The 26,430-nt window shown below is 31.4% G+C and overlaps 2 protein-coding genes and 1 pseudogene across 2 annotated transcripts; 2 read left to right on the top strand and 1 right to left on the bottom strand.

The window, feature by feature from the left end:
* The first annotated feature begins 164 nt into the window (after window positions 1–164).
* On the top strand, window positions 165–2,414 carry LOC132739210 (uncharacterized). The gene is made up of 3 exons (XM_060726874.1): window positions 165–500; window positions 1,481–1,570; window positions 1,910–2,414. The coding sequence occupies exons 1-3, from the start codon at window positions 194–196 to the stop codon at window positions 2,323–2,325; spliced, it is 813 nt and encodes a 270-aa protein (XP_060582857.1). The 5' UTR covers window positions 165–193; the 3' UTR covers window positions 2,326–2,414.
* A 4,353-nt stretch (window positions 2,415–6,767) lies between these two features.
* LOC132739215 (complement C1q tumor necrosis factor-related protein 3-like) lies at window positions 6,768–9,167 on the bottom strand (annotated as a pseudogene).
* A 2,889-nt stretch (window positions 9,168–12,056) lies between these two features.
* On the top strand, window positions 12,057–24,542 carry LOC132739214 (uncharacterized). The gene is made up of 6 exons (XM_060726877.1): window positions 12,057–12,388; window positions 13,413–13,499; window positions 14,204–14,290; window positions 14,791–15,161; window positions 21,807–22,214; window positions 24,423–24,542. The coding sequence occupies exons 1-6, from the start codon at window positions 12,082–12,084 to the stop codon at window positions 24,540–24,542; spliced, it is 1,380 nt and encodes a 459-aa protein (XP_060582860.1). The 5' UTR covers window positions 12,057–12,081.
* Window positions 24,543–26,430: the final 1,888 nt, after the last annotated feature.

The following is a 26,430-nucleotide window of genomic DNA, read 5'->3' as shown; positions in this document are numbered from 1 at the left end:
TGACATAAAATATCAAATGAACTATGATACCCATAACTGATTCTCCAGTTTTAATATCCATGCAGTTGTGCTAAAATATTCATATACGGGCCTCATATTCATACATACATGTTTTTTTTTTATAAATAAATAAAACAGTTTCGCTAAAGGGTTTAATCCAGAAAGCTTCTCTGTTGAAATTGTCTTTATCAAAATGAGGTTTTCACTGTTATTTGTGTTTGTTATTGTCGTTGGAATATATAGTTATAATTTTTCTGAGGCTAGAGAGCCTGTATGTTCTAAATTTGCATATGAAGAACAGCTTTTAGAGAAAATGATTAGGACTGAAATTAAGGTAGAAACAATGGTGAATGAAATTAAGAAAACTGAGGATAATATCATCAGTACATTAGGTGACATTAAACAAACAGTTGCTGATTTTACGGACATGTTTGCCGATATGAGAGGGAACATAACGGACGAGATGTTAAAGAGAGAAGAAGAGATCAAAGGGAGAGAAGGTATAATAGAAAAATATATCAAATCAAATATACATTTCTTAGGTCAAATTTAAACTCCTAAATGCTAAGTTTAAGATACTTTATATACAAACTTTTGTATTTTTGTGGTGTCTCAGTCAAGGGAGCTAAACGATGAATTTTAGATATATAACGTTAATTGAGTAACTCTCCCTAGCGTAACAGCTCCAAACTTATGAGATTTATTTCTTGGAAAATTCTCGTGCTTTATACACTGAATTACAGCTTTTGTATACACCCCCCTCTTTTAAATATTGTATTTAACGTTTTTTGGCTGAGCTTAATTCATTACATTGATTTATAATTGTGTAAATAAGATGTTATTTTACTATTCTACCCAGCCAATTATATTGCACAGTTCAATTGGTGTTGTTACTTCTCGTAATGATGTACTAAAATCAATGTACTAAAGAACTATCTTCGAAATGGCACCATTTCATGACATGTATAAACATGTTGCAAATAACCGAAATAGTTTAAATAAAATAAGAAATAAACTTTTTACTTTGTGCATGTTTCTAATAATGTATAAATTTGTAATTGTTGGTAATATAGATGAAAATTCATTGTATATCTTAATAACTATTTGGAATAGTAAATTTGAGTCAAAGCGAGACAAAAAAGTACAAACAATATATTTCTGCAATTTTTAACTTTCTGTAAACTATATACAATTTATAAAACTATTAATGTTGCAAAAATGACATTGAATGTACGAGTGTCTACAAAAAAAAATCACACATACGCCTAAAATTTCCATTAATTGTTTTTAAACAATAACCAGTGCATGTAATGAATGACATTAAGATAATAAATGATACATGCTTTACTTTTCTTATTTCCAAGGGAGACCGAAATAATAGCAACTATAGAGATAGGATGCTTAGTAGAAAACTTACGAACTTAATACCCTTGAACTTTGGTTAGATATGAGTTAAAAGAATTTTCATACTTTATTTCAGAATCGTTCAAAACATTATTTGAGGAAACAATAACAAACCTAACGAGTTTAGGCAACGAGGCTGAAAAAGAGAAACTTATTCAGCTCCAAGGTATTGGTACCAATTGTATATCAATTGTGTTTGATTACTATTTATCTACAACGGATCATAGCAAATTAAATTGTTGCAAACTTGACTCATGTTTTATCTTGGTATATCACGTGGTCAATAATATATAACAAACAATGTTGCTCCATATGTACATTTCTAACTCTTATAAGACGTCCAGATGATTTTGTTTACATTCAGACATTCAAGTTTTTAATTGTTTGAATTATTAAAACTCTACAGATATTGGCCGAATATAAATACAAGGTTTTAATGCTTGCATAGGCCCTTTGAGTTAGATATTTTAGATATAAAATGCAAAAATATTATTTCTATTCTCAGGAAAACTCGAACAACCTCCAGTCGCATTCTACGCACATCACTTGAAAGACATGCTTCTTGATACTACGAATGAGATTCTCATATTCGAGAAGACATTCACTAACGAGGAAACAGGTTACGACACGTCTACGGGATTGTTCACAGCACCTGTTGGAGGACTGTACCAGTTTGTTGTTCATACATGTGCTTATAAAGGAAAACATTCCTATCTTGGCTTGGTGTTGGATGATAACGTTATAGCAGCAGATAGCAACTTTGGTGATGATGCTTATGGCTGTAACACTTTTGGTGCAATAGTAAGGCTACAAAAAGGAGCAAAAGTTTGGGTCAAATCCACAGCGCCCGGTTCTAACCGCCAGCTTTTTCAAAACTCATATAGGTTTAACACATTTAGTGGACTGCTAGTGAATAACTGAATTAAAAATCAACAAATAAACATCATCCTTAATGAACTTATTTCACCTGATGTAAAAACGTAAATATTTTAGTGTAAAGTATTGCAATTGATTAAAGGGATACTCAGGCAAATTTATGGCAAAAATATCAAAATTATCTTATGTACTCGAATCACGCTATAATGACATTTGTAAAAGTCCCAGCAAGAATTTCTGTAAATATTCTATATATTTTAGGTTTGAAGCGTAAAAATATCTATATATGTTGAAAGAAATTTAGACGCCGACAGAATCACCGAGTAGTTTTAAAACTAGTAATGTGACTTGAACAAACCATGGAAGTTACAATAACATATATTGTAGATGTAGTATTATTGAAACAAACCTAAATCAATCATTTGTCATGTTCTTAAACGTTTCCAGATATCACTGTGACAATTATTGTGAAATCTTAACGCTCTAACCTGACCCGCGTGGGTCAGGTTAGGAAGCCACCATTTTATTCTTTATAAGGAGAAAAGTTTTATTCCTGTGACTGCCTAGTGTATTCATTTTGAGGCCATTTACAGATAAATGACTGAAAAATTCAAAACGAAGAAATGAAAATTTTGCCTGTGTATCCCTTTAAGACTCATGAACACATCAGGTTCAGAATATGATTTGTATGTTTGTATTAAAGCTGCATGCAAGATATTTTTTAAAAAATCAAAATTGTGAAAAGTATACTAACATTTTAAAAACAGTAAAGGGGTCAAGAAGCATGAAATAGTTGACATATTATATTATGTGACAAATTACTAATGTTGCAGTTTTTGTCATCATATTTTCACTGCGTGACTAGCTCAGTAAGGGCGTTTTTTTGCATATTTTGGCCACTTTTGGTAATTTACATGGATTGTAGGTGCCGTTTGGATTTGTAAAGTACTTTCTTTGTTCACTTTACAATACTGAACTCTTAAAAACATTTTCAAAATTTTCATGAAAATCAGTATGGATCTGGATACATTCTGCTTAACACCATTTGAATTCTATCTGACATTGTTTGATATTTTCCATAAAAGCAATGTGGTCTAAATACAGTGAAAAAGACATTGATATGTTGTTAATGTTCACGCCAAATTCTAAGTCATTAATTTCTCAGACAAAGCCATTCACGAATATTGCGAAGTGGTTAGAGATTACTTTCATGAGCGCCGCCCGGCTCACAATCGAACAATAATGTAACAGTGTGTTTTTTTTCGAATATAAGAGATTGTGTGTTTGTACATACCTACCTAACTGTACTGTAAACGTTCCTGTCTATTTCATTTTAAAGAAGCTTATATAATTATAGAATAACATTTCTCTTCATTCCGAAGGCCTATCAAGACACTATGAAGGATAGCGTGGTTGTTACAGGCGTGTTTTTTAGAATTTATTTTAATATACAGTCCTCACACGATCTACATCTCCTGAATATTTTTTGTTTATCGGCTAACAAATTTGTCTTCAAGATAGTATGTAATCCTTATATATATGTAGCTTCCCTACACATGAGAGTAAATATACGCCACTACAAATAAACGATTATCTTTTGTCGGAATTTTTGTGTTTTCAACTTGACATAGATTTGTCTTCCTTCAATCTCTCCGTCAAATAGAAATTGAAAGATTTTATGTTACACTACTACTACTACTACTATGGGACATTTCGGTACTGCTTATGGATGTTATCGACACCGATATCGATTTGGTAGTCATTACAACGTTAAAGATGAAGATGATAATATTCAACAATTTGGACGCTTAAAAAGCAATCGAATTTCTTTTCCTGTTAAAATATCAACATCACCCCTTATGATAATTGTTTGTAGTTATAAACATTGTATATAAGCTAAATGAAATAAATGTTCATGCAGGCTGTTTCCTTATATCCCTGTTATAAAGTAAGAATACTTGTTTTGTTATACAGCTAAATACTTGATATGCCTTTATGATTTTTGTCAAAAGCTTTTAACAAGAATCATCTTTCAAATCCTTTATTTTTACAAAGGTTCCAGAAAATAATACGTTGAATATATTATATTGTATAATAAGACGTCTAACCTTTTTGTTTGTTGTGGTAGAAATAGACAATATTTAAGTTGAAAATTCATGTTTATTGATACAAATTGTTTAAGTCATAAATATTGAATGCATGCATCATAAATAAATAATGACATACATTATCTACAGTTGTCATGATTTTTAATTTCTGGACATATTTTTGTTGATTGTCGTTTACGCGGAGATATTTGCTAGATACAATGCACTCAAACAAAATGCTACTCAGTTAAAAAAAGGAAGACATGATCCAGAACTGCCAATGCGTGTAAAATAAATATGTAAGTTTCGCAAATGCACGCTTGCAAGAGAAGGATAATTGATGTTCATTAAAAGTTTCATTGTAGAGCGACAAATAATAATGACACTATATGAAAATTCGACAAATTCTTAGATCGCCCCACGTATACCAGAGAAAAATTGTAATATCAAACTTAGAATTGAAATTTATTTTTGAATTATATTTTACCTCTACCGGTTTTACAATACCAGGAAGACCATGGACTAATTAACATTAAAACGACCTTATTTGACCTCAATATTTATATGAAAGATTAACAACACTTAGTGACGCCAATCAATAATATTTAAGTAACATGTCTAAATATAGATCAACACTGATTTTATTGCATATTTCATTAAAATTTTGTGTTCAGAAGGAAACATGCTGATCGTGTTAGAATTATTTACTATACATTCCAATATTACTTGTGTTTAAATAATTACCCATAACAGTATATCTATATGCTTAAAGATATACTATGCTCAAAATTGATATCTAGAGTCATTAAATGTTCCGAACATGTTTGTCAGAAGGTTTTGTTGTTCATCTGGGGATTTTTTTTTCCTTGACTCAGTAAAAATAAATTTGCAATTTTCAACTTGTGTTGCGTGTAGCTCAAAAAGTATTTGACCGAACGTCATGAAACTTTACAGAAATGATGATCAGCATGTGAAGTTGTGCACCTGGATGTTTGCTTGTAGATTTGCTAAATACTTGTAGAGTAAATACCCTTGATTTAGTATAAACCATTCCAAAATGCTATGTCATGTGTACCTTCTGTGCTCGAGTTAGAATCAACCAACTTTACATAAATGTTAATCACCTGGGGTTTTGTGTGTCAATTTCGTTTTCAATTTTGTTAGAGTTAAAGCCTTTTGCGCCGTATAAATTTGCAATTTTAATTTGCTCATGCATAGTTCAAATAATATTTGCCCTCTAGTCCTTAAAAAATTACAAGAATGTTGGTCAGGATGTGTTGTTATGCACCTGGGGTTTGCTTGTGTATTTATTCAGTAATTGTAGAGTTTTTGCCCTTGATTTAGTTAAAGATTTTGCAACTTGTGCCACGTGTAGCCAAATCCAAAAAGATGACATAGAGTCAGTAGATTGAAAAAAAACCCAGATAACAAGTCAGATTTTAATACACACCAGAATTTCTTAATTAATATTTATTGCATCATCTACATATATAATTACAGAACAATATCAAAGAAACAATAACATCTTAAATATTTACATAACATTTATTGAAACAAAAGAAAATATAAATGAAAACCTGAAAAGCCCAAAAACCAATTCACAATCATAGACTGACTATAGAAACTAATAGTTGTTAAACTGGCCAGAAACAATATTTATGCTGATACAAGTCGTCAATTATTTCTGACACTAAACCTTCCTAAGATCTTATTTTCTTGTGAAAATTCAAGAAACAATATATGTTAACATAATATATTTTTCTGTTATAGACACTATTCAAGAGGTACGTAACAGGAGTTAATTAATACAAACTGTTGAAGTCAAAAACATTTCAAGGAAAACATAATTAATATATAGATAATACAATCACCATATCTGTAGTTTATACATATATTGTTCCTTTTATTTATTCATACAGTTATCACAATCATTTTGAAAATATGCTTCTAAATGTCTGATTTTTGTGCAGTTCGGTCTTTTTGTTTCACAATTCCTTTTCAATGTTCAAATCCCTTCGTTACTGGATGTACATGATGTGAATTGCGTTGTTCTGTTTTTGCATGTTGCCTTTTGCCGTTTGACGTTTTAATGATGTTTATTCCATTAATGTCCTTTGATATTGCTAATGTCGATATTTATACAAAAAATAAACAAAGCCTTATTTGTATATATTTTAATAAAAGCGGTGACGTTTTTCTACAATTGAAAATATATTTTTCCGTTTAATGGTATTGTTTTTTCTTATATTTTCTTTCTTCAGAAACGTTTTTCAAAATATAAAAGCTTATGATAACATGAATACATCTTCTTTTTTTTTGCATAATAAAAAAAAGAATCAATGTTCTTTTTGTATATCGTACTTTACTTTTAAAAGCAAACTTTTTACAATTTTTACTAGCTTAAGACTTTCCAATAATTTTATCATCGTCTTGTGGTGCTTCGTTTTCTTCATTTTCTTTGTCAAATAATGAATACCCAGAAAAAGACGAATACATGTAACCATGGATATATGGCGCACGCTTTAGAAGTACGAGCCAGACCCTGTCCCCGGATGTTAGATTCAATATGGGCGGTGTTCGACGACGTCGCCCACAACGGTATACTCTCTGCCCATACTGTCTCCACCATCGTTCCGTTGTTCATCAACATCGCAGCAGCCTACATATGAAAACATTAGTAACAAATCAACATTTTTAGATATTTACCTTCTTTGTATATATGGTAATCAATGTTTTAAAGGCAGTATCTTTTTGTAAGACTGACACAATGTAATTGTATACTTAACATGCATTAAAAGGACAATTAGATTTCGTAATGAATGAAAAATATACACTTAAGTTAGATTTTTAAACTGGATATAAATTTCTGTGTTTGAATCTACATTTTGCATTACTTTGGTAATTATGTTATCATATACATTCATGTTGTTATCACAGGTGGCAGTATCAGTGTTTGGACACCCCACCCCTATCTGCCCCTGGACCCCTTCTACAACCCTGAAAAAGAATAATTCAACACTCTAAGGCTAACTATAAGGTACAAAATACAAAACCACGGATGAAATTATATATATAAAAAAATGTCCACTATCAAAATTATAGTTATAGAAAGGTGAAAAGTCTACTATATATTCATTTGCCAAACAATGTGGAACACGGGAAATCGTCGTTTCGGTGACTGAGGCGCATTCCGGCAGGATTTTGCTGCATCATTCATTAACATTAATAAAAAGAACTAAAATTCCACAGCTTATCTAATTCAAGTCTAACGAATATCATTATCATTCCGATTTTTTTTGTTTCACGGTATTTTTTGAATTGTCGTAGCCAATTTGCAGTCTGATACCTGGGTTGAAATACGCGATCTGATTGGACGAGCCAAATTTGAAGTCCAATCAGATCGCGTATAACACACAGGTATCAGAATCCAAAATGGCAGCGACAAGTCAAAAATTACCGTGAAATTAAAAAAAATCGATAGAATATTGATATTCGTTAAACTTGAATTAAGTAAGCTGTGGAATTCAAGTTCTTTTTATTGATGTAAATGAATGATGCAGCAAAACCCGATGGAATGCGCCTCAGTCGCCAAAACGACGATTTCCCTTGTTCCACATTGTTTGGCAAATGAACATATAATAGGCTTTTCACCTTTCTATAACTATAATTTTGATAATGGAAATTTTTTTTTTTTATATAATTTCATCGATGGTTTTGTATTTGGTACCTTATAGTAAGCCTTAGAGTGTTGAATTAATTTTTTCAACGTTGAAGTAGGGTTCCAGGGGCAGATAGGAATGGGGTGTCCAAACACTGATACTGCCACCTGTGGTTGTGACCACCTAGATCGATATTGTGTAGAATTTTCAATGTAACATGTCTGCTTTGTGTGAAGTCAAACATGTTTATTTATACATGTATTTACAAAGAGACCGTGTTGCAATTATCAATATTTTTCAATATCAAATTTGAGCACAGTATATCTTTTAAAATTCGATTCGTTTCGCATTTGCACTTTGATGTTATTAAACTGACGTCATTAATGACGTCATCAAGGAAATTCTATACCTTTTGTCCCCCCTGGGCAGCAATCACGACAGTAAAATGATACAATCCAGAGAAAGGAATAGTGACTCTTCCAGTTTGTTTATCATAGGCATCTCCAATATTTGTGAGAACCTTATCGAAAACAAGATCAATGTTTTCTTCTATCTGACCCTTGTTTTCGCCCAGGCCAGCAAAGAATGCCATACGATAGGTTTTTTTAACAGACTTACCTGAAATATATAAATACATTCATAATGTAAAGTTCGTTCAATTTACAACTGTACCTTAAGATATTTCTGGATAAAATGGTCCTATGTCAACTTAAATGTAAACTATAAGAGCAACATTGAAAACAAGGGAATGCTTGACAGGTAGGTCGAAGGTGTGCACACCCGTTCACAGATCCTTATTTTATTTGTAAACAAGAGCGATTTGGGACCGAAAACTGCTAGGAAACCAGTATAACATTGCACAAAAAACAACAGTGCGGTGATTCTTATAAGCTTTGTAATGACACTTTATATATAGAACAATGTAATATGTCAGCTCTTAAATCAATGGTCATTATAACAATAAAGGAATAGGAAAGCAGAACGATTAATATTGTTTTCATAAAGTATAAATGTGATGTTAAGGTTTTGTCTTTTACGTCTTACATCCTCCTGGCATTGTACTAGGATCAATTTGTATAGAAGGATGATGTTTGTTAGATTTATCTATTGATAAAAATCTTATATTGACTGAAGTAGACATTCCGATATCCGACCTACATTTGCGATATCAGCACATTGTAAAACCGAAATGACATGTTAAACGCTGCATTAATATTATCGTCGCCAAACGAAATATTTTTTTTCCCGGCCGTTTTTTTTTCTAATTTTAATTTTGTTTGTTGTTAACTGCCACAATTGCATTCAATCGCAGGCTAATTACCAGTAATAAAACACACACATGTCTAACTTAACTAATTGCTTTTCACCAGTACATTTTTTCTATTTTTAGTGTTAAGAATGTTATCTTGGTGAAAAAAGGGAAAACTGGCCATGGCCGTTATAGGCGTTATTTCAATTCCCAAGCTTGGATTACATGATTTTTAGACGACTATTGTTTAAAAGAAAATTCGAATATTTTGATATTTGGTCTTACATGAACAGGCTCAATCAAACCGAGCCTGCAACATAGCCGTGTTTGGCTTTCTTTAGGGATTCTGTTTTTGTCTATTTTAAAATTATATTTGATTCTGTATCTCTTTATGCATGTGTGCCTTTGCATGTTACTGGTAAAAATATCTTCAATAACTGAGTTTTATATATCAATTTCAAATATCGCACATTGTATTGCGCCTGGGTAATTTTGACTGTGGCTTATATTAACTATTTTTAGGTAGCGACACGGCTTATATAGATCTTAGTTTCCCGTATACTCCGTTTGGAACTTTTATGATAAATTTATGATATTGCTAGAATATAAAATGTTTTTCAGATTACCAGAAGGTTAACACTACATTTTTTAAACTGTTAACATACGGAAATTCAATTTATCGATATGTAGAGGATATTAAATTAGTGTTGTTTAATACTAAATTTATTGAACGAGTTGAATAAAATCATATTATGCGAGCCTCTGGCGAGCATAATATTGTTTTATTCAACGAGTTTAATAAATTTAGTAATGAATCTTCACGAAAATAATATTCTTTTTATCACATATATATAATAAGAACAGTAAACTGTTGAAATGAGTAATTTTTCAATGGCGCGTTTGTAGCGTAACGCTAACATTAGCGCGCTTTAACGCTATGTTTCTATATAGCGCAAATGACGTCACGTCAAAGTGTTATTACACTAGTGTAATATCGTTTTAATTAAATGGCTTTATCACTTAAAATGCCGCGCAGAATAAATTCAATAGCCTGATAAAGTTTAAATAAAGAAATAAACACAATTGGTAAATAACAATTATTTGGAATGTAAATACACATATCGCAAAATGACTTATTTATTGAAAGGATTGAAAACACAAAGATTGTTATCAAATAACGTGTCAATAAATGAAAATTTGAAAACAGTGTTCGTAATATTATTATATACTTATAAATCAAACATCGAAAAATATTGATGAAATAAATAGTGTATTTTGATTGTCCGTATTTTCACAGTAAACATTTATTTTTCGCTGCAGTGAAACATATTTCCTGTATTTAGTCTTGCCAGACTACTTTATTCTAAATTCAGCCAATACACAATATTCTAGAGGAAGTCTCTTAATTGTCACTTAGTTGTCACCTTTAAGTAATTAGATAATATAAAAAACAAAAACACACGCGTGTTGCCAAAAAATGTAAATGACTGATATTTTGATGCAAATTATCCTGCGTTCAAACATGACTCTTCTATATATATGCATAATATACAAACTTTTAAACAGAAAATAAAAGGTTAAATAAATAAAAACGTTCTTATCCGACTTCGTATTGAAGTTCGCATATCACGAAATTGACGCACGAACTTCTATGAACTAAATTTTCACAGCTGTTCATAATCTTCCTAGATAAAATGAATGCTAGAATTCTTTACAAGGATTAAGAAATTGAAATCTAATTACATTGGCATCTGTTTAATGCACTGATTTATCTGGTCGTCAAATCTTTTAACACAACTTAACACCAATTAATCATTCGTAATTATTTATTATCGCGTTTAAGATGCAGATATTAACTTGAAAATATAAGCCTTATTATCTTACTGAACTAACAAAATACTGATTATTAGCGTAGATAATATTTTACAGACATATGTTCACTGTTTCTTTTAAACATAAGGCCCGGACTAAGTAATTTCTAATAATGCAAAGATTTTTCAAAAAGGTATTTAATTTCTATATGACTACAAAACCTTTAAGAATCTAGCAATATTAATTGTTCAAAATTGTATAGTAGCGATAGGTTCAAATAAATCAAACGTGAAAGGCTTTAAAATAAAATTGTTTTATCAAAAATATAATTGACGCTTGATGTTTGGTAAAATAAACAGGGCTGGAGCAATAATAATTGATTGACCAAACTGGTAGGATAAACATAATATGAACAAGCCGAGTATGTTATTTTCATGTCATAAATATGCTGCTAAGGTCATGTCTGGCAGGGTTGTTAAACAAATCAAAACAGATCGTTTAATGATAGCTATATATTTTGTCAAGACATTTATACGAAGAACAACGGGAACAAATCAGATACTTCAGCAAATTGACGTAAAGACTCAACCACACGTTTTCAGTAGCTACTGATGTGTAACAATGGTCGCATGTCATACTTATCGTATAAACATGTACAATAAATGAAATAAGAGAAATGGTATATTATAGTCAAAGCATGAACGGTTGTAATAAAATACAAAACAAGATCGCAATATCAACTCAGCATTGTTTTAAACAAATTACGACTACACAATAAAGATATTTAACTATGCCTGTTTTTTTTTCTTTTAATGCATAAAAGTCCGTGTACTCTATGACTCGAATAGTGAAATTCTGTTCCTTTTCAAAATGGTTTTGATATATGGGCCTCATTTTCAAACTGACATATTTTCTTTGAATAAATACAGCAGTTTCTCTCACATGGTTCAATCCTGAAAGCTTCTCAGAGTTTGTTGCAATTGTTCTCATCAAAATGAGGTTCTCATTATTATTTGTGTTTGTTATTGTCGTTGGAACATATTGTTATAATTTTTCTGAGGCTAGAGAGCCTGTATGTTCTAAATTTGCATATGAAGAACAGCTTTTAGAGAAAATGATAAGGACTGAAATTAAGGTAGAAACAATGGTGAATGAAAATAAGAAAACTGAGGATAATGTCATCCGTACATTAAGCGATATTAAACAAGCAGTTGCTGACTTTACGGACATGTTTGCAGATATGAGAGGGAACATATCGGATGAGATGTTAAAGAGAAATGACGAGATAGATAGGAGAGAAGGTAAAATATTAACATCATATATAGAAAATGATATGTGTACACTGACTGTTGTTTAGGTCTTAATAAAAATAACGTAATAGTTCACAAAGCTTTATTAAAACTGAAATGAGATATGATAAATGCGTGGAACATTTAAAATTCAAAGAGTCATAAGCCTTAAAAAAGAAGACATTTCATACACCTGTTACAATGCTGACATATTTATCAGACATTTATGTCTATTAGACATTTATGTCTATGTTAATAAACGGTAGAATATTGCATAACTTTTATTGATGCAAGTTATAAATAGATAAAGGGAAAACAAAATAACAACAATAAAATGGTAAATTTTCCCATGTAAATTTTCATAAAATTGATTGATGATTAACAGCCCCGTGCTAAACAATGTGCAGCATGAACATATATAAAATTTAAAAAAGTACATCAATTAATTATTACCCTTCTGCCTTATTGTGTCGTGTGCCTTTCTCTAGCTCTTGCATCAAAGAAAACTGCTGTATATTTAAAGATATGTGATTTGTATGATTTTGTATACTTCTGATCTATACAAAACATGATTTACAGTAAATGTTAATGTTAAATGAATAACAGTAAACATTTTTGTTGAATATACCAAAACAAACATATCTCCATGAAGGAAAACGCTGACTCATCACATTGGTTTTTTTTATTACGGAACATATTCCCTGACTATTTATTACATTTATTCTATATTGAATAACCTTATGAAATGGCTATTTTGTCAGCCAATAGAACATTGAAATTTGATTATAGAATGTGAGCAAAGACAATCAAAATATCTGTTAGAATGCTGGATGTTTTTCTTCCCTTAATTTTTTATTTCAGAAGTTACACTAACGGCTATATAAAACTTAGTTCCAAAACAAGTTCTGTGTTACCAGCAACACTTTCTGCAGACAGTTCACATGTACACAAAATAACACATATAATACTTATTAACTTTTATTACTAGTTATGTGCATGGTATTATAGTAATTGTACTCTGATATTATTTTTACAGGATCCTTGAAGAAATTATTTGAGGAAACAAGAACGAACCTCACGAGTGACATGGAAGCTAAAAGAGAAGAACTTACTCAACAACAAGGTATTATTTCGCATTTTTCTTCCATGTGATGTTTATTTTCCAAAACTTGGTTATGATTTTATGATTCTGTTGGTTTTATTATTTTGTTGGATCTTTTGAAGTTCATTCACGTACAATATTTTATCAATTATCAGTTTGAATATTTCTTTTATATTCGACCAACCTGTTGCTGTAACTATAGACTAGTCCTTCTTATCATCGTTCAACAGATTCAATTACATTTCTTATTTTGAATACATTTCATCATCTTTATTTTACAGACAAGTTTTTCTAATAACTCTAATATATAATAATCTCTTTTATACTCAGGAAAACTTAAACGACCTCCCATCGCTTGCCATGCACATCACGTGGCAGATTTATTATTAGTTTTTTTTATATGGGAAAATATATTATTCCCTTTATATTATATTCTACGTCAGAAAATGGCTAGTTAGCCAATGGAAATTCGAGAAAAAATGAAATTTTATTATAGAAGGAGAGCAAGGAAAATCAATATATATATAAGAATGCGGATTGTATCTTTTATTTTACTAAAGTTTTATTTCAGAAGTAATACTACTGGCCTTGTAAAACAAGGTTTCGAATCAAGTTCCGTGTTATCAGCAACACTTTCTGCATGCAGTCAATATGTACACATAATAACATTTATAACACTTATTGAAATTTGGTGACAGTAATTGTACCTTGATACGTTTTTACAGAATCCTTCAAGAAATTATTTGAGGAGACCAGAACCAACCTCACGAGTGACATGGAAGCTAAAAGAGAAGAACTTACTCAACTTCAAGGTATTTTTTTCTCATTCTACATCCACGGGATGATAATTTTCCAAACTGTGTTTCATAAAATCTTATTTAATTATTCAATTGATTGTTTTAAAGTGAATTCACGTTATATAATACATCAATAGTCAGTTTGAATGATTAAGAATTTAACTCACCTTTTGCGTTAACTATAAACTATTATTGCCATTATCTTTAAACTTATTTAATTACATGTACATATTCTAATTTTGAAGTCATGTCATCATCTTTATTTTACAAACATAGTTCTATTATAGCTCTAAAAATATCATGTTTTACACAGATATTCATAAGATATTTCCCAAACGCTTATTTTAAAAATTGAATTCCAAATTAAAATCAGGAAGTCTTGCTATTCTTTATATTTAACCATCAACGATTGATACGTATTAAAATTCTTAATAACCAGATATACAAACAAATATCAAATCATAACGAAACAATTGTAAGAAACACGTACTTACTTCACTGTTTTCTATACTCAGGAAAACTTGAACGACCTCCGATTGCTTTCCATGCACATCAAGTAAAAGATTTGGTTCTTGATACTCCAGATGAGATTGTTATATTTTCGAAAAGTGTGATTAACGAAGGAACAGGCTACGACACTTCTACAGGAATATTTACAGCACCCGTACGAGGACTGTATCAGTTTTCTGTTCATACCTGTGTTTATTATGGAAAATTTGCATATATTGGTCTGGTGTTGGAAGGTAAAGTTATTGCAGCAGATATGAACTATGATAATGATCAATACACGTGTAGTGCTTTTGGAGCAATAGCGAGGGTAAAATCGGGAGAAAAAGTTTGGGTCAAATCAACAGCATCAAGTTCCAACTACCAGCTTTACCAAGACGTAAATAGGATGATCACTTTTAGTGGCATGCTTGTCAATAACTAAAGGAATAAATTATTCAACATTGATATCAGTAAAATCATATTTCTATATTTGTACCTGATGACACACAAAAACATTTTTTTGCAAATTCTTTCAATCACTTAAGACTTAACATCAAAGTTATAAGATAGCTTTTAGGAAATAAGTAGAAATCCTAGGTTGTATCTATCATATATATCTACATGTTATAAAGAATATAAATCATGTTTTTTTCACTGTGTTTATTCTTGAAAGCCAAAATATCCTTAATATTTAACAAGATTTCTTTCTTCTGAAAAAATGATTCTGTGAATCATTTAATACTGCTGTCATCAAATCTAAACTTCTTTTTAGTGAATACGATGTAAAACAACGTCGTCAGGATTTTATATATATATATATACAGTTTTTACTAGGCTTGCTTGACATACTTGGCTTTTGTTAATGACATTACATGTATATATATATACGAGGGTTGTTCGGGAAGTTCTGAGAATTTTGTCATATCTCCTATATTTTTTGTTTCTAAGGCGTAATATTTTGCATATACTAAGATTAGCATATCACGGAACTATTTCTTAAAATTGAATAGAATCAGACAACGATAGCCGGAAATAGTAGTAACCATAGCAACACTATAACGCCGCACCGGAGCAGTCCGACTCTAAAGAAAGGTATAACATGCTACACTAGTAATATTTTGTAATTTTGATAAAGTATAAAATGCGCGAAAACGCTGGTCAGCAGTGGAACGTCATGACGTCATTTCCTGAAAATATCATAACGTTATTTAAATTCTCAACGGATCAACATTGTTTAAAAGTTGTTACCCAGAGCCACTGAGTAAACAACATGACGTCGATAGGTGACGTTGAATTTTGAAGCATCGTGAAATTTTGTGTTGCGCTGGAAAAGCCTTCAACAGAAACGATAAAAATGATCAATTCTATAGGAAAATACAAGAAATGCAGTCCGGCTACAGTGTATAGATGGCATGCTCGTTTTAAAGAAGGAAGAAACTCGATCGAAGACGAACCTAGATGCGGTCGGCAGTCTGTTGTTGCATGTTCAATTAAGGACTCGGTAAAAGACACGATAAATTGCGACAGAAGAACGACAGTTAGAGCTATTGCAGATGAACTTTGCGTATCAATTTCTACTGTACACGGAATACTAATAAGTGTATCAGCCGACACAGGAAATGCATCGAAATTGCAGGTGACTACGTTGAAAAGGTGCGACGATCGATGGACTTTAACGTCGCATAACCTTGCAAATGACGTCGGCGTGCTCCGGGTGTTTGTTATATGGCTATTTACTATTTTTATTATGTTTTAGTTTCTGTGTGTATGCTGATGATATTTTCAGATACTGTACAGTATATATTGAAATAAATGCGTATATATTTATATTTACGATAACCCGACTACAACGTGTGCAACAAAACAATTCTCAGAACTTCCCGAACAACCCTCGTATATAAATTTGTGTAGACGTACATACAATGATTATAGTCTGACGAATATTTTGATTACCAATCTTGGAAAACATATTTTTTTTGCCATGTTTTTCAGTATACATATACAACTATATTGTCGCGTTTTCAAATAAATATGGCATGAATACTTGTTCTTTTATTTTTGTTGTTATTTTTTTCTTTGCACACAATATCATCTTTCTGATGAATAGTATGCGTTAGTATATGATGGATACTAAAAACCCTCAATATTCTAAACTTAATCCTTACTTTGAAACACTGTGCAGCAGCTGATAATTTACTGCAAAAGTTGTTATTGTATATCTGAACTGTATAATGTATAAAGTCATATCATATTCCATGTTGTTTTGTTTCTTGGGAGATAAAAAAGAGGCGTATGTGTTTCTGTTTGTTGTTGCAATGACAGATAAGCAGGTGCTAGAGTGTGTTAGGGATGTTGCACTTTACATTATCCCTCATGTACAGAGTTAACAAACCGAGTCTGCAATTTTCTTGTTATTTTGTTGTGATTAATGCTTCCGAGGGATCACTTTGTCTCCAGATTTTAATACTTCACAACAGCAGGTGTCAAGTGAGCGTGGCAGCTGTAAAAAGTTCCCCGTACTTCACTTCAGTGTTGTTACATTTTTCTGGTCCTTCGGGATCATTGATGCCAGCCCCTTTTGATGTTAAAAAATTTTGAGTACCCTAAACCGGTGCCAAGGGGATTTATGGGATTTGCATTTTAAAATTTATCCCTCATTTACAGACAAAATTAAAAACCAAATTTCTGCAATTCTCTTTTTAATTTTTTGTTGTGATTAATTTTTCCCAAGGGATAAATTTTTTTTTCCCAGTTTTAAAAAAAAAATTTAAAAGGCAATCAGAAAATGTTAAAGCAAAGAAAAAATAGTATGCTACAAAATTATAATGAAGTATATGTATAATTATCTTTGAAAGTATTGCTTGGCAATTCATATTCTTTTGTTCATGTACAAAATTATTAATCAGATACCAATAGCGCTTTTGCAACTCCTTGAGCATATCTCTAAAAGAATACATCTGTGAACAAATAATTATCATATTTAATACAAATTTGTATAATATTTAAATTTTGTCAATTAAGTAAGTTATGTATTTTATTATCGTGACATGTGCATATATATTATAATACACATCTACAAAAAAATAACATGACACCCTTCCCCATAGGCGTATATGTCACCAGTCATCATATAATAATAATAATAATAATAATAATAATAATAATAATGATAATGATAATAATAATAATAATAATAATAATCAAAATTATGTATTTACACATAGAAAACGAATTTGAGTCAATTTGTATATTTCTGACAAACTTAGGAAGAGCGATAAGTAAATCAGATTGATGAATCTTGGAGTATGCTTCGCTTTCTTTTCGTGTGGTTATGTTATCGGATTTGAATAAAGCTGTCCCCGAATCTTTAATATCGACATCTTTAAAAAGCAAAAACGCAAAAAGAAGAAAAAATATAAAATTAAAGGTCAACAAGGTATTCCATCATAAAGATTCTAGTTGTTCATGTTAAATAATGCCGCTAATTTTAACCTTTCATTTGTAATATTAAACTTTGGTAAATGACAAAATTTAAGATATTAGCACGTATTAAATGGAATGAATTGTATGAAATTATGAATGTTATTTCTGTTTTGTATTACAAATAAATACACTTTCTTTAATTTGTTATGTGATATAATATATTTTATAACAATATCTTAAAAAAGTAAACAAAACTCTCACAGTAATTGCAAATGGTACATATGGTAATTTACGGTCAAGAGATGAATAAATCTATTATGTCTAATCATGTCGTAAAAAATATATTTCGTCTTTCATAAGTGAATAGTATTGGTTCAATTACAGTGCTTACAACAAATCTAGTACATTTTCTAGGAAATTCACATATTAAATGTTTTAATTTGTACTACGTTCCAAAATATTTCTTCTACATGCCACACTATAAGAGGAAATGTTTTTCGTCTTTTACGTTGTTTTAGGGGCAAAGTCTACATATATATATATATATATATATATCCTCTGTTCAATCCTTTTTATCCTATATAGCGACCAGTTTCTATTCTAAGTGGCAATATACCACTTCTTAACTGGCAAAATAATGAACATTCATATTTTGGTAAAATGTTTTGGAAAGATTCATTTTTATGCAGTTTTCACATTCATTGTATGAATAAAACGTTTTCAATTTTGAAACAGTATGGATTTCACTTTACTATTTCTCTGATTAGAAATGAGTGATTCGAGCACGTGCCCTCGACAGCGTAATCGTTGATCTAGTATCAAATAACACTCTTAATCCAAGGTATTCGTCGACTTGTTTTAAGTCACAGGACAAATAGTTACGGCATACCTTATAGTCATGGATAAACTACCGTTTTGTCAACATGTTGTCATCCATTAATAGTATACTGTTCCAGAAGCGAAAAACACATATGCAGCGCCTATACAGGCTAGGTAGCGAACCTGTATCATGCGAAAATGAATGTGTACCTGTCTACAGCAAAAAAGTATCGTTATAAAGATATTGACAGGTTTTATATCCAATGAAAAACGTTCATTATTTATTGTATATATCCAATGAAAAACGTTCATTATTTAAATACAAAAAAATTGTATTGTGCTCTTATATGATACACCTGTTGCTCAAAACACCAATATAATAAGTTACAGAAAGCCTGTCTTAAATAGATATTGTCGTATTTAACAGTTTTTTAAAAATAAAGAGAGATAATTGGTTATAAGTTTTTTTTAATGATAGATACTTTTCTTGCCCGGCAATCAAATCAAGTATCTTTTATTTTAAAAGTAAAACTATATTCATTGAAACAACTGTCATATGATTTTAACAGTTGTGTATCTTCGTAATTGTACAGGAATATTGTTTTGCAAAGAACTCGTACACAAACATGTTTTTGTATAATGCAACATACAGAAACTATGAATGGCATAATTTACTTAGATATTTACTTGTAACATCATTGTTAAACTACCTGCGTATGCGTATGAAGGAGTATGATGTATTTGTCAGGGTTTTTTTTAAGGTTGACTAAAATATAGCTTGTGTTTTATGGTTACATCCTTGACAATTTAAATGAATTATCACTTAATCAGAACACATATTTTACGTATTTACTATTTTGATAATGATATCTTTCATGGTTTTGTTTTCACTTATGTTTCTACAAAGGGAAGTAAAACAGATTGCAACCAGTGTTTTACAATAGTACTTGTTATTTCCTGTGCACTGAAAAGCTATATCATAGATATTATTGCTTAAAATTTAGACGGTTTTCTTAAACTAGTCACTGCCTATACTTTGCCATCAAATTTACGATTTTGATGAAACCGGTTTGAAAATCTCAAATAGTTGGAGGCCAATAAAGATATACATGAATAATAGAAAAAAACTATCAGGTTAGTTATCAGTAAAAAGGAAAGTGACATGAATGTATGTTTATTTTTTATTAGGGATAATTGTAATAAGGCATTTTCTTACCTTGATGAAGAGGAGCGTCGAGGTGTGTTAGTCATATCACTCCAACTTTTCTTTCTTTTTTGCACTAAGGTAACAGCAAATATTTCGAACACGGAATGCTGTATTTTTTCTTCACTTAAAAAGTATGGCCTCAAAAATAGAATGAAAAATGAAAGGCAGCCTGACCGCAACTTTAATCAGGTACCATCCAAATATCGTACATCGACTCTACCGATTGATCTAACCGACCGCTTACACACTATCTCCCCTACTTAGTGAACAGTTCTGAACTTCAAAAATAGATATTAGCTTCAGAAATGAAAGGCCCGAAGTTTGCGGTCAGGTAAATGTCCTATTTATTTACTTATATAAAAAAAGGTTCCCATTATACATCAGAAATATGTCATTAACTTTCTTTGTCCTGTTGTAATTTCCATCAAAAGTTACACATTGCCAATTCTCTGAGCAATCTTTTGCTTTTGTTGCTTTTTGGCAATAAGTACAGATACATGTATAGTGATTTAGTTTTTTGTATGGAAGTCAAATACATGTACTACTTTCTGGTCATATTTTCCTACTTTCATGACAAAAAATTCTCATTCAGCTCTAATTTCCTTTTGATTAGAAGCATTTGACATATTCTAAAGCAAATATTTGAAAGCCATGAAACTTGTGTATGCCGTTAGCATATATCCGTTTCAATGGCAAAATGTGAAAAGTAAAAAGCCAATATATGAAAAAAGGAAAACATGCATGTATTTCAAAAATAGCAAAAACGCGTTAATTATCGATATTTTAATGCAATTAATTTCGCTGTTTTCTTACATTTGACTTTTCATTTATGTACAGAATATACAGACCTTTAAATAAAAATAACCGGTTAAAGAAATGATTACGCACTTACCAAGTTACGTACCGATTTAAGTTTGATATCAAGATGCGTAATTGGTACACGTATACTTCAGTGAAAGTTTGAAATATACAATCTTTATACTATTATCAATATTCCACTGTTAAGCTGACAATTACAGTGTGACCGGAATAGAAGTGATAGGCGATGATAGGAGCCAGAAAGGTATCCCAATGAGTGTAAACCCCAGTGGCTCAGTAGTTTTGCCCGCACCAGCTTACTTTGTGTCATCCTGCTAAATATATATATATAAGTGGACATCTCCAAATTTCCCTTCGATACACAGACATGTGAAATCGTGGTATGTTCATATATTTCTTTCTTGTTCTAACATTTCAGTATTATCTCTTGTTTGTTATTAATCTGAAAACATTCCGTTATATTCGTTTTTTTTGTAAATGCGTGTTTTATATATGCCATAATATCAGCTACAAATTTTATGGAAAAGGTAAACCATTTACCTATTATAGGTATGAATTTGATCATCATACCAGTATTCTTTTATTTTTCTATCATCCATAAGAAAGATTTTCAGTTTACAGAACAGTATGTTGCCTCTTCCAACATCGTCCCTATTTCATTTCCTAAGGTACGTCATTGTGAACTTTAAAATGTCGTTAAACTAACCTAAAATAACATAATTCAAATAATAAAAAAGGACTGTTAAATTTCATCATTACTGATTCTTTTTTCAGATATCAACATTGATGTTCTCGGCTAGTACAATCAAATTGAATAATGTTTATGACGTAATTGATATTGAACGTTTGGAACAAAATGGCGAATATGACGTCACACAAACATACGCTAGAATAGATATTGACCCTAACTCTAGTTTCACCCTTGAGTATCTTGTGTTTGGTATAGAACTAAGTCGAAAATACTCCTACTACTTGATTAATATCGTGCTTCCAGTTTTCTTCATGCAGCTGCTTGGTCTAGTAGTATTTGCTGTTCCGACAGATTCCGGCGAGAAGTTGTCTTTCGCTTTGACGTTGTTGTTGTCATTGACAGTTATGATGACCTTGGTAGCGGAGAAGATACCGACAACGTCATTACAGATACCGTTTCAAAAATACACGCCGTGTTTGCCATTTTGTCAAGTTTGCAACCAATTCGCTCGCTTGAACCAAGTGTGCAACCACTTCACGTCCTGCCCCTTGATCTCCATACTGCCATCTATCCATATATCAAGTTTCATAAAATATATTCAGTACTTTTTGCGTTATCGCGGGATCCAGTTTTGTGGACGGACGGACTGACGGAAGGACAGACGGACGAACGGACTGACGGACGGATAGACGGACGGACGGACGGACGGAGGGTAAACCTAAAGTCCCCTCCGGTAAACCGGTAGGGGACTAATAAGGTGCAGCGTCCTTGGAAAAGTGGCATAAAATGTACTTGCTATTAACTAAGACAATGAAGTTATTTCATGAAATCAAGCTGACACTTAATAAAGTAGCTATAGCAATATAACAATAAAATCTAATTGTCCAAACACATCTGCGATGTATCTTAATTTCTTTATTTTCCCAATTATGAACTCTGCTGAGGCCGGTGCTAGGGGGCTTAAATGGAAGCTTGCAATTTCCATTACCGTTCATGAACAGGCATAATGAAACCGAGTCTGCAACTTTTTTTAAATTTTGCCGTTTTCAGCGTTTTTTTTTTTTTTTGTGGGGGGGGATTCTGTTTTTGTTTTGTATTTCTATTTTAAACCGGGTCGTTCAGCAGATGTTGTTGCAATGACATGCGGCCTTGGTCCGCATAGACATACTCGCTGGCTTTTAAAGATGAAAGGCAAGTTTTAAAATATTTACATACTGACCTTGACTCTTGACCTTCATTTTATAAAATGATTAAGTGTTCCAAATGATATTTTATCTAAATTAAAACTTCAAAATCTAATTGTAAATTAAATTGTGCTGGTTTATGTAAGACATTTCGGACCTCATATACCCGGTACCTTTCATTGAGTATTTGTTAATACAGAATGACCTGTAATAGATTTGAAGTAATAATGTAATTAACAATTTAAGTGTGCAGCATACCTACACATTGTGTATAGTTCTACATGACATGTTGTTGTTATCATTATTATATTTTTGATAATTATTCTTACAGAAGGATTCATTTGTTTTAAAGCACTTTTTTATATTTGTTATAAAAGGTGTCTTTTTGAAATAAAAGATGGCCGCCATAGTAGTCAATGTGTAAATCATATTTGATAATCAGCCAGTAATGCCTTAAAATAATTGAAATTTAATTCCATGTAGATGAATGGACATACAATACGCTATTAACACAGAAATAATCCATTATTAAGTGGATGGTAAAGGGCAATGGCGGCCATTTTGATTTGACCTTTAGAAGGTCAAGGACCTCAAGTACAGCCGTGGTGGAGCAAAAAATGGATTCAGCGTACCAAAAATATGTAAAAACGATTGACTACCTGCTTGTACTAAAAAAAATGCCGTAAGACTCTTAACGACAGGTCTTTTCTGAAAATCAAACCCGTCTATAACATTACCGTGCAAACATCATGAAACAAACATGAAATGGTGTATTTTATAATTGTAAAAATTTAAAACCGATAATCGAAACAATGTTTTGAAAAAAGAAAATCATCCGAGTACTTGTTAGTGTTCATGACATATCTCTCATAAGAAGACGCTATAAAACCGAGTCTGCAACTGTCAGCTATTTGTTTTGTTTGTATTGCTCTATTGCCTTTTTCCAGATTTAGATACATTATAAACTACATAATAAAGCAGCGAATCGGCTCATAGAGATCTTATTATGGCTGTAATTGTCCATATATTTCTTAAGTAACCTATGTTACGAATTTATGAATATTCACAATGACGCTGAATTTAAAATCCTTGTTCAATCACTAACTTGCAAAAATATAAGCCCTGTTTTTGTTACATGATAGAGCCATTGCCGTGAGTCCCTAAGTGGCCAGTAGAAAGACCCTTATAAATTTTGATGTCACATAGTAACTCGTGCTCAAGACCTAGTAACTCGTGCGCACCTATTATTTAACTTGTGTTCACGTCTTAGAATTGTGAGCACGACTAAGTAATTCGTATGCAGTAACTCGTGCAAACGACTTAATAATTTGTGCGAACGACACCGTATCTCTTGTCCATCTTGTTTATTATTTCATGCGCTCTCCTATATAACTCATGCACAAGACAAAATATATCGTGCGCACGATTTAATAATATCTCTCCATAATATATATCTTAATAGTAGTATGTCGTCCTAACTTAGGGAGATAGCCATGTGATTATCATCCATTGTAGACACCTGTAATTCCCAGGGAGAGAAATATGTATACAATACGGAGATTCTTACGAGAGGCAGTTTCATCTAGTGGCCTGCGCTCATCAAAGATTGTTTTGATACACAGCGGAATCAACTGAACAGTATTCTGGCAAGATCTTACAGAAATATTTTTATTAGATTTCCGGACATAAGATTCCCCCAAGATTATGCCCGAGACTTGGTTATTAATTAATGCGCAGGACTTAGTAACTCGTGCGCACGACTTCGTAACTCTTGCCAACGACATAATAATCTCGTGTACACGACTAAGTTACTCGCGCGCACGACATAGTATCTCTTGTGCCAAAACAAATAAAAACACAAACATTTCCCGTCTGAGGCACCGTATATACATTAAGTAATAGCGTCCGCTATGATGTTGTTTTTTTATTGATATATCTAATTGTTACCGGTTTTATCATTGTAGTTTAACAGCACCCATTGTATCCTTAATGTCTTTATCAGAGTGTCTCGTTAAATATGATGAAACTTATCATTTATTTAATGCGAGGACCACTCAGAAACATTTATTATAATCAAACAATATATAATGATTTAGATAATTAAGATAAAAGGTTATAAACCATTATATATTTACGTTTTCTATTTGAAAGAAGGGCCGGGAAGAGTGTTGTTTTACTTATAAAAATATCATTACATTACTAAATAGTATTTACAAATTACATGTTATTCATTAATTACATTGTAATATGTTTGAGATTATTGAAATTCAAGTCAATCCCGATGAACTTATTAAAGATTTTAACAAATGATCAGGGGTAGGTAAATCGAATTCAGAGGTGGTAACAATTCAACAATGTAAACGAATGTGTAACAGTCGTTTCTTTTCCAGTTTAAAGTTTAAACAATTTCAAATACAAGAAATGGTTAACATTTGTAATTGAATGTTCATATCACATTTCCAGACATGTGAACGTATTCTCTCTTATTGTACCGTCTATGCATAATCGAATGATGAGTTGACAGTAAAATAAAATAAAAATGCAATATGCATTTTTTCATATTACAAAAGTATAAAGCGGAAATACCGACTCTAGACGCATTTCACACTTTACAGTTAGCTGGAATTCATTGGTATCCAAGCTATTGTTTTTGAAAGGGTTGTCAAGAAATATTGAAGAAACTGAATAAAATGAAAGCACGTTTGTACGAACATAAAATCATTTATTTTGATAAACGACTCGTTTAATGTATTTTCTTTATATACGTACATTTATAGCGAAGGCTGCAAACTTCATGAATATGAGTTAATTTGCCATTAATAATATGTTTTATGAAATGTATATTTGTTTCTGACAATAAATAGAGGATATTTAATGTAGGTCAACAGATGATGAACAAGATCAACAAGGAAAGGCGGCTTTGGACGCATCCCGTAACAGAGCCCAGCAACACAGTTCCAACACTGAATTCATTAAACGAATTGAATAAGATTATAATTTTATTTTATCACACCACCGTGCCGATTTTGCGACTCCGTAAATATGGTATTGCACAGCCGTGCATAAATTTCGACGTTACGTCATTAGCGTTATACAAACATAGTGTAAAGACGCGCTAAATGTAAGCGTTATACTGTAGGCGCGTCAATGAAAAATGACATTTATTTCACTTTAAACGGTCTTTTTTTTGGGTATGTGATAAATAGAATATTAAATTCGTGTAAATTCATTACTGAATTTACTGCACTCGTTGAATGAAATAATATTATGCTCGCCAGAGGCCCGCATAATATAATTTTATTCAACTCGTGCAATAAATTCAGTATTGAACTTACACTCATTCAATATCCTCTATTTATTCAACGAGGTCAATACATATTGTAATGAAACTAAACGAATATAACATTCAATTTGCATGATGCCGAAAATAGTAAAAAGGTGCAATTTTCATTGACACGTTTATAACTAACATTTAGCGCGTCTTACTCTATATTTGTATAGCGCAAATGACACATCAAAATAT

Source organism: Ruditapes philippinarum, unplaced genomic scaffold, assembly GCF_026571515.1.
Source record: "Ruditapes philippinarum isolate M1 unplaced genomic scaffold, ASM2657151v2 ctg3270_1_1_1_1, whole genome shotgun sequence".
NCBI classification, from domain to species: Eukaryota; Metazoa; Mollusca; class Bivalvia; order Venerida; family Veneridae; genus Ruditapes; species Ruditapes philippinarum.
The sequence above is the reverse complement of the archived record's forward strand: the minus strand, read 5'-3'. Positions and strand labels throughout refer to the sequence as shown.